The sequence below is a fragment of the Anser cygnoides genome, chromosome 4 (genome assembly GCF_040182565.1).
Source record: "Anser cygnoides isolate HZ-2024a breed goose chromosome 4, Taihu_goose_T2T_genome, whole genome shotgun sequence".
Lineage (NCBI taxonomy): Eukaryota > Metazoa > Chordata > Aves > Anseriformes > Anatidae > Anser > Anser cygnoides.
Window position 1 is genome coordinate 6909546 of NC_089876.1, and position 10295 is coordinate 6919840.

The window sequence follows — 10295 nt, forward strand, 5'->3', positions numbered from 1 at the left end:
CCCTGGGTCGAGGCCTACAGGCCTGCCTCTGCCGCGTCCCTTCCGGCTTGAGGAGCCTCAGGGCCCTGAGGTGAGGGGTGGCAGCACCCCTTCCCCACCCAGCGTGGGACCTGGAGGAGGCAGGATTTGACCCTCACTCCAAAAACAAACAAAGAAACAAAAAAACACAGGATTTCTGTGGCCTTTTGCTACCGAACTGGAGAGGGTGCCCGCGGAGGAGATCCCCTCTGTGAGGTTTCCTTCTCTTCCCCACACAGGTGACCAAACTGTGCCAACCACCAGGGCTGCGGGTGGGTGCTTCGCCATGAGCCAGCTCTCCTCACAGAGACGGTTGTGTAACAGGTGCTGCTGTCAGGACATGTGGAAAACAGTGGAGTTTCTTTCCTCTTTTCTTCTTTTTTCCCTCTTTTCCTGATTTGGGAAAGTTATTAATGTAAGGAAGGTTTGTTGTTGCTTCCTTTGGTGGGGAACAGAAGGCAAATAGAAGCATTTGGATTTTCATTTTTTCAGATAACAAACAAAGATTGCAGATTTCCCTTGAAAATTTAAGGAAAATTCCCCTACTGGCCTACTTAAGATTGCTCTCAGTATGACAGAGCTGCAGACTGCATTGGAGGAACCTCTGATTTTAAACTTTGAAAAGACTACTGCGCCCAAAATGCTTCCCAAAAGAGCTGTGTTTCAACTTCTGTGTTGTAGATCTAATTAAAAATCTCGAAGGAGACTGAAAACATTTCACCAAATCAGAGATATTTAATAATAACAATTCTAGATAAAGAATAAAGCACTGTGAAGGTATATTCAAGGCTCAACGTCTCAGTGCTGGTTTGAGGTTATATCTAATTAATACTGAGTATAATCAGCTGCTTTATAATTTCTGACGTGGTGCTTTCCCATGGTTTAAAAACTTAAGTGCATCTTAAGTGAGATGATTTAAGTTTATAATTGAGATATAGTTAGGAACTACATAGCAGCTAATCTGGACCACGACATCATAGCAACATATTATTAAACTTTCTTCTTGGACTTAGCATACCATATGGTTGTAACTTGTCTTTCCTTCTTTCCCACCACTAAAGATTTTATTACAAGACATGTTTTAAGTAAGTGTTCTGTAAAAGTGAATTTAATAACACTTATTTACTGGTCATTTCAACTGACAATTCCGAAGTCTGAGAATTTTAAATATAGGACACACCCCAGTGAGTAGCTTCATAAGATTTTATTTTGATTGATTTAGTCCATAGAGTATTGCTTTTTGTCTCTACTTTTGTCAACTATATGGATTCTCACATACTCACAACTCACATACTCACATTTCAGTACTGTAAAAATAAATGTAGTTAAAGGACAATGTCATTTCCTTGCTAATGAAAACAAAAGGTGAGAAGATAGGAAAAAAAAAAAAAAAGGCATTTCCTTTAAAACAATAATTGCTCCAGACATATTTCGGTTTGCACTACCTTTTAGACCAGCAAAGGGTCTGGAAACACAAATAGGAAGACAAAATGCAGTACAGGGCAATCACAGTGCTCTCTGGAAGACCTTTTTCAAGAATGTCTTTTCATGTGTTAACCAAGTTGTTAGATAGATCATTTTATAATCACCTCCACCTCATTCTTGCACTGCTGCTGCTTTGTCAAGCTAATTATCTGAAATTTTAAACATTTTCTTTTGACTTGTAACTGCATGATGCTGTAGCTACTTAGCTAGTTGTACATAAACTAGCTAAATTAAGACATAAAAATATATTCAACCAAGCTTCAATGTGAAATGGAAATACATAATTAAGACAAAAACTGCTAAGTTCCTGAGACAGTCATGTTACAGTTACTGAATAATTAAAATAAAAATAATTCTCCGACATAGAATGAGACTGCAGAATTTAGTATATGCACAACTTAAATATAATATACAGGAACAAATTCAGTGTTTACAATGAAAACTCTAATTTGGTCTGTGTTGGCATTCTTCATAAAGATTATAATTTACATACACAACTGCAAAAGGTCAGATCTCCGCTATAGCTTAATGTTTAGGGCTTATCTGGGAACAAAGAGTAACTACAATTCCAAATTGTTTGTCTGGGTCTCTGTCTCTTCCATGGTAATTGCTGCATCTTCTGATCATAATCGTAAAGATAGGCTCCACTGTCATGTAAAACTTTGAATATTTTAAAAGAAAATAGTCACAATTATATTTAAGGAAAACTTAGTGTACATACAGTGCAATATGCAACTCTCACCAAATTAAGTGCCACAGGGGATATAGTTTTTTCTCTGCCTACTATCTGAGTCCTACTCAGGCTGAAACACTGACCTGTTCAAGCTAGTACAGAAAAAGATTACTAAGCAAGTAGAGAACTTTAAAATATTAGGATTTTATTTTTAAAGATTTCTATTTTAAATTTAACAATCCTGTGTTGAAGTTAAATGCTGCCTTAGTCATTGAGTCTTCTAGATTTAGCTTTACATCTGCAGAGGAAAAGAAACTAATAAAAGATGGGATTCGAAGATTAAAATTTAAGGGGAGGCCAGAGGCTGAAACCAGAGTTAGAGTAAGAAATAGAGTAGAAAATGAGAGAAGCTTGAGAATTTTATACAACATATTTGCTCATAGGTACATGGTTTCTTTGAATTTTAAGTATTAGATAAGGAGGAAATTTCAAATATGTGCGTTTACTTCATAAGACTTAAACAAGCTTCTTAGTTATAAAGAAATCTCTGAGAGATTTGATTTGCCAGATTCCAATGGAGATAAGGATAAATGTTTGTGCAACAGCCCACCACAAAATATTGCTGTTGGTCTGTTCACTTATATTCCGAAATTTTTCTTCACGTTCCTGAAGAAAAAAAAAAAAAAGAAAAAAGAAAAAGCATAATTATTACTTACCAGTATCTGCATGTTTCATGCTGTTATCATGTTAACTAGACATGCATCCCTCTTCTGCATGGTAGTAAGCAAGCACTTTTCTCATATTGATAAAAATGAAAGTTTGTTCTTCCATAAGGTGTTATATTTACAAACCACAACAGAGAAGCAGACAAATTGCTGTCCTGAAGCAGAAATGCAAGCAAATTTCTCTTGTTGCCAATATATATATATATTTTAAATATGTCCCACTAGTATATGCTTAAGACATTTTAGGCTTACAGTTGCTTGCACATTGCAGTCAAGAACCTTTTGGCAGCCAAATGTCATTTTTTAGGGTACTAGTTGATAGATTTCAAACACAGTCTGAGTGCCTCTGTATGTGTAGAAAAGTGAAGACAATGGGTTTACTCTTGTTTGAAGGAGGGCTTTATTTCTAAGTGCATGAGGATATATAAATACACACACAGTCATTTCTTTATGCACTCCAATAAAATTTATGCACACAGACCAGCATGGAAACAACAACTGGCAACATCACCAGCAATGGTACCTGCCACCTGCTCCACTGCTGTTATTGGCTCTGGCCAAGAAAACTATATTTGGAAATTCCAGCTTTAAAATAACACCTGTTGCTATAACCATGAGTTCATGGTAATTAGTTTTTATGTTGTTTCCTTTTACAGCTTAAAAATATTTTGTAAGGTAATGTGGGCTGTTTTGGTTAAATACTAATAGCTTTTTATGGGTTAGTTAAAAATAATACTGCAATTAAACAAATAATAAACCTCAGATTACTTTATAAATCAATAAGCCTCTGTACATTTTTTTCTATTAGGGAACATACATACTCTTTCATAGTTTTGTTCTTTGGATATGTGATGAATTTGCTCAATTAGATGTTCTAGTCTAAAGTTAACTTCATTCACTTTGTCTTTGGCTCGAACAACAGTTTCATCCAGAAAATGTTCTCCAACTCTAATGTCCAAATGGATACGCTGAGAACAGAAAAAATATTCTCATTACTGTGCCTCCTGTTTTCAAAATTCCTTAGGAAAAAAAAAAAGCATCAGATAATTTCCCTTTAAGCTCATTACAGGAAAAGAGCTTTAAATGCTTTTATAAATCCTTCCTAAAGTTAGAACGAGATAGAATATTTGAAGTGTTTCTTCATTTCATTTTAAAATTAATTATGCAAATTTAAAAACTAACATTAGGTTATTGTTTTATACTAGTGTTGATTTAACTACTATGAAAATGTTTTCTGTTCTCTGCCCAAATTAGTTAAAAAAAATGAGCACTATTAGGACTGCTCATTATATTTCACATTCCATCTTAATATTGCAGAAATGACATTCTTCAATGAAGAATGCAGGAAGCTGCAGGAACCTTTTAATAGATGCGCTTCTAGGTATTCCACTTACAGTTAGGAATAGAAAACTGGAAGGAGACCAGCCAAATCATCATTTGCAGTTTATCATAGGTGTTAAAGCAGAACAGTCTATAAAGTATCTTTTTTTTGTTTCTCCACACACAGTATATCAGGTATGAAATAGTTCCCAATATCCTATAAGCAACTGTTAGAGCAATAGCAGAATTGTCCCAAACCCTCTAGGTGTCAGACCAATAGAAAGAAAAGAGGTGAATAAAACTTACAGTATCATGAAACTTAGGCATGAATTGAAAATTTTGCTAAAACTAAAAGGAGAAAGTTGCCCCAGAAGCCAATTTGTACCTAAGGGAAAATAAAAAAGTTGTAGTCCAGCAGATAATCTGAAATCCTAGAGTTTGGAATTACACAATAGGAGTTCGATCTATGCAGACGTCAACCACAAATGGTGACCACATCTCCTTTCAGGTCTCTTAGAGTTAGCTAACTGATCATCCAGAAATCCCTCTCACAACATTATAGTAGCCTGTGAATTTAGTAAAGTTTGGTTTGAAGCAGTTCAGATATCCACTTGGTTCTTACAGAAGGCTACATCAAGACTACTTCAGTTAGCTAAAGAAAGTTTTTCCCTTTCTGATCTTTAATCCTGCAGATATAATTATAAAGAACAATATTTTCCTTTTTTTATTTCTGTATTCTTAAGCCAAACTCTTTTTAATATCCATACTATTAATCTTCACCTTCCTTGCACCGGTTTACTTCTTTTTAAAGAGGATGGCCAGAACTGTACATGGTGCATGGATCACATAAAACGATATTAGTATATCTCCGTCTATACCAGATCAAAATCTCCTCGTGTATCCCCAGTATCACACTGATGGTCTGTAGTTAACTCTGACCAACCAATATTTTATCTCCCTTATCCTGTCTAGTTGATGAGCTCTACATTTACTTTACTATTATTATTATTATTATTATTATTATTATTATTACTGGATGCTAAGTGCTTTTGCAAAGTATATGATTAAATTTCAACTTATTTCCATTAAAATGTTAATAATAACACCTAATTATTCCTGTGTAACTCTTCTTCTTCAGTAATGTTAACATCTCTCGATTCTGTGTCATCTACGTGTTTCTAAAGCAAACATCTAGGATAAAATTTGTCCTGTCTGGCTTAACACATTTACAAAATGTTTATATTATCTAACATTTACATTTTTTTGCAGCCAACTGTAAAAAACAAAAAAAAAGGCAACTCTAGAGAGTAATGCTCACCTGTTAAACTACCTTTTGAGAACAGGTATATAGATAAATTTTTCAATAGTGTTTGTGAAATGGTTTACCAAAATAGATTAGAGCCATGATATCACCTCTGATGCCCCTCTTTTCAAAATATGTATGAAGAAAATCTTTGTTGGTTGTAGACAATATCGAGAATGCCAATATGTTCTTATATATCTTATATTTCTTGCAAACATTTCTGTTAAATTTTCTGAAAGACTTAGATCTAAGGTATTGAAACCATGCAATAGCATTACGATGTCACTGTTTTGTGACAGCATGTGTGGTAGTCAATCTCACATATCTATCTTTCTGAACCAAACAGTTGTTCTTATTGATCAGAACCATTTCACACTCAAAGCACCATGCAAACATTAAATCAATCTGTAGTTAAGTCTTGCCTCTTGAATCTTAACTTCTTAAATAGCAGAACAGTCTTTTTATCTCTTCATCTTCATAAGTTTAGATTTATCATCTTTAATCACTAGGAAATGTTGCATTTTCTGCCAGAAGTTAAATTTCTAATGTATTTTGTAAACTCTATAGTGTGTATACAATTAATACTATTACAACAAAGAATATTTAAGAAATACACCTACCAGTCTACTTCCTGCAAATGCCACAAGTCTCGTGGAGTTAGACTGTAAACAGATAATATGCTCCCCAGATAGATAGGATGTAAAAGAAAATGTTGCTTTTGGCCCATACAGTTTTGACAATATTACCTGCAATTTAGATATGATACATGTTGGATATGTACATTAAATATATTAATAAAATAATCAAATGCAGTACTGTGAATTGGATGTAAAAAGTAATAAATTAACCTCCTGAAAACATAAAACTTTTCTGAATTTCAGAAGAGATTTAGAGAATGATAAACAATTTTATCTCACAGTAAACATTGAAATGCTATGAATTTCTGCAATGTACAAAAGCCAATGGTCTCTAAAGCATTAAAAGGTTGAAAACTAAGACCTTGTCTAGGCACAGAATAAGTTGGTCATTGTTGAAAAAGCTCAGGACCTCATGTTGCAGTTGCTATGCCTGCCTGATAGCTGTATGCAGCCTCACAATATCTAGTCTTTTGCATTTAATTTTATCATTAGCCTTCCTTTCTGCTGCTCAAATACTTTCTGAACCATTTTGCTTCATTAGTGGATTTTCATTCTTTTTAAATATAATATGTTTTCTCAGTTGTGGCTTACTTGTCTTAATGGCATAGTTTCCCAATTCCAGTAATAATGCAAACATTGTCCACAAAAATAATTATCAAACATTCAATTTCTATTTATTTTCAAGCATGCCATTTCTATTTATTTTGATATCTACCACAAGTTGCTTATGCATTTCAACATGAAAATACTGAATTAGCAGATTGATTGCAGATTTACTTTCTCCCAAAAAGCGTCCATATTTTTAGAGAGTTTTGACTGCCAGTGTTGAAAGTCAATACATAAATTGTATAGAAACATTCATAAAGAATATTTACCTCAGCAGAAGGAGTTGTAACAGTCACAAACATTCCCAAACCAGGAGCAGAATCAAGAAAATCGTGTTTATGTATATCCCATCTCTGTACTTTGTAATTCCCTGAATAAAAACATAGATAAAAATCTGATAAATAAAACGTAGTTTAATATTAAATGTCCTTATTGTTTTTTCAGTAAAAATATAAAGATAAATGATTAAAAATAATATATGTATTTCATTATGTACAATTAAAACTACTCAGGAGGCATTTTATAACAGTGTGAAATGCAATGAATTTTTACTACACTAGAATACTACAAAAATGATTGATTAACAAGTAATACTTTTTGATTGCTCCTAATGCTCTTGCAAGATAAGCATCCAGAGGGCATGCTGAGACCACCAAAAGAGTAAGTGTTCAAATTAAGAGTAAGTGTTGAAATTAAGTAAGGGTAAGTATTCAAATTACATTTTTTGGATTCTTTCATATTTATCACATTACTAGTAAAAAAGATGATTATATATTATATATATTTATGATATCCCCAGCGGGATGGAACTTCAGTACATCTTGAATTGCTTCTTTCCAGATCACTGTTAATCAAAATATTATGGTATGAATGAGTCATAATATATAGAAGCACATGTTGAAACAGCAATCCCACTGCCATAGAATTAGAAGACAATATTTTTCTTTGTTCAGACAGTTAAGCACTCTTGAAACCTTTTTTTTTGTGTAATGCAATCACACATGTGAATACAAGATGGCTAGTCACTGTTGCAGGGACTTACTTGCAGTGTGCACTTTTTTTTATCAACATGGTCTTACCATATTCGTCAATCACAGATTTTCCTGTTAAATTACAAGCTATCTTTATGATTGCATAAGATATAAGGTATATAAGATATATATAAGATTGCATTTTTATGTAGCAATGACAGGTACCTACCAGTTACCAACGTGTCACTGGGAACATCTTCAATTATGCATTTCTCTTCTCTTTCTCCGCTGTGAAAATACAAAGCAATTGAAGAAGAAATCCAAAAGTTTATAAGAAATCCTATTAATTGGCTTTTCATTGTTTTTATGTATACTAGTAGTACTGCTTTTTGAAAATAACTATTTACAAATGTATGTAGTCCTGTGGTTGTTCCTTGTTTGCTGCTTATCAGTGTGGTTTTGAGAGAGAAAAAAAACTGTGAGAAAAGGCAGCTGGTGGTTACACATTTATAAATAACTACAGTATGTTCTGTAGAATGAGATAACAAGAAAAAGATAACTTGTAAAATCTTTCTGCTTTCCCAGCATCTAGATTAAAATTTCATTTTATACACAGAGTAGTATGAAACTAGAAATCACTTCTCAGGTACTTGAGATTGGTTCTCTAGATCACTGTAAGCAACCGCATTGGCTATCTCTTTCCATAACCTGCTAAAATTTCGACTTACATTGAACTTAATAGCTTATATTTCCTATTTATCCAGGGTGATTATGGGTGATAAAGCTTCACTCCTCTTTGTGACAATTACAAGAAATCTTGTAATTTGTAACCTAAATCATTGGACATAGGCATATGCCTGTACAGAAACCATAGGGACTACATAAAAAGGCCAAAAGAAATATGAAGAAGAAATTAAAAAGGGAGGAGAGGGAGGGGGGAGAAACCAATCTGAAACACTAACCTAAATACCTAAAATTTCAGGTTGGTAGCTCTTAATGAATTATTTCACATTTGCAAAAGAAGCACTGGTTTGCGCTTATTGCATTTCACTGTACCTGCTCTCTCTGACGCTGCCTCAATAAAAAACATCTTTATCTAACACTGGTCAATGGTCAAAACCAGCTGGCCACCCAGCTGGAAAGCAGCTGCCTTGCAGAAAAGGACCTGGGTGTCCTAGAAGGCTAACGGTATCTGGGGCTGCATTAGGCAACGTATTGCCTCAAGAGAGGTAATCCTTCCCCTCTGTTCAGCACTGGTGTGTCCACACTTGGCATACTGTGTCCAGTTCTGGGCTCCCCAGTACCAGAGAGGCATGGAGCCACTGGAGAGAGTCCCTTCCCTCCAGGAAAGGGCCACAAAGATGACGAAGGGACTGGAGTACCTCTTCTACAAGGAGAGGCTGAGAAAGCTGGGACTGCTCAGCCTAGAGAAGGACCAGGAGTGAGCTTAGCAAAGTCTATAAATACCTGAAGGAAAGGTGCAGAGACGATGGAGTCAGGCTGTTTTCATGGTGCCCAGTACCAGGTCAAGAGGCACAATGGGCACAAACTGAAACACAAGGGTTCCGTCAGCACATCAAGAAACGTTGCTTTACTGTGTATGTAACAGAACACTGGCACAGGTTGCCCAGAGAGGTTGTGGAGTCTTCCTCCTTGAAGACCTGCAAAAGCCACCTGGACGTGGTCCTGGGCAACCTGCTGGGGTGTTGTACCAGATGACCTACAGAGGTCCCTTCAGACCTAAACCAGTCAGTCATTCTGTGTGATTTTGTGGTTATCAGTTCAGTATATTTTACAGCATGAAGTATCTTCGCAGAAGTTCTGGCACAAGTATTAGTTTACCTCTTGCAAAATACTGTATCCCTGTACTGATAAAGAGTCTCAAAAACGAGAAGCCTCAATTCCTTAAACATTAATGCTTTTTCTTTCACTCCATATGGTTAAGGCTGGAGGGATACAAATCACATCTCATGGCCATTGAAGCCTGAAGAGTCTCAAGGGTGATGTTAGGACTCCATTACTACTTTAACATTTATCCATCACATCTAATTTTAGATTACTCAGAATCTTATTTCGTAATTGGACTCTTAGCCCTCCAGCACAGGGAGATCTTCACTGGCATTCACCTGTATAAATTCTCATTCCTTTCCGTATCTGCAAGAATTATATGTTTGGCTGCAGACCATGAGCTACTTAAGCAACCGCCCTTTCAACTTTTTATTTATTTCTTGGGGTCTCCAAAAAAGTATGTTCCAATGACAGATGTAGAAGGGGATGTCACTTTATTCTTCACTATGCCCAGGCACAGCTGGGACAGACACATTACTTCTATATTTCTGTCTAGCAAAATACTAAGATAGTAGGGCTGTTGGATTTCAAACAAACAAAAATAAATCAATCTTCAAGTGATCAGGGTGCCATGCAACATACGGAGAGCATTTTGTCTCAGGCATTCAGAGTACCTGTAATTTGTCATGGACCAAACTTCTACATATTACATCCCATTAAGCAGGATTTAGCTGATTTCAGAATTGCTGCTTCAGGTGTTAGATTCAT

The 10295-nt window shown here is 35.3% G+C and overlaps 1 protein-coding gene across 1 annotated transcript; it reads right to left on the reverse strand.

Annotated features, from left to right (window-relative positions):
* Positions 1 to 6: 6 nt before the first annotated feature.
* Positions 7 to 8735, reverse strand: LOC106034175 (transmembrane emp24 domain-containing protein 11-like). Its single transcript, XM_013178143.3, has 5 exons — positions 7969 to 8735; positions 7038 to 7138; positions 6145 to 6270; positions 3723 to 3869; positions 7 to 2842 (listed from the first exon to the last, which is right to left on the reverse strand). Exons 1-5 carry the CDS (start codon positions 8096 to 8098, stop codon positions 2693 to 2695), a joined length of 654 nt encoding a protein of 217 aa, XP_013033597.3. The 5' UTR covers positions 8099 to 8735; the 3' UTR covers positions 7 to 2692.
* Between the last annotated feature and the right edge of the window lie 1560 nt (positions 8736 to 10295).

Excerpts from the sequence above, each read along its gene's own strand:
- LOC106034175 (XM_013178143.3), bottom strand. The coding sequence starts at position 8,098 with ATGAAAAGCCAATTAATAGGATTTCTTATAAACTTTTGGATTTCTTCT. Across the intron at positions 7,139-7,968 it reads CAGTGACACGTTGGTAACTG|GGAATTACAAAGTACAGAGA; the intron begins GTAGGTACCTGT and ends GTTTTTATTCAG. Across the intron at positions 3,870-6,144 it reads CATTTGCAGGAAGTAGACTG|CGTATCCATTTGGACATTAG; the intron begins GTAGGTGTATTT and ends TTCTGTTCTCAG.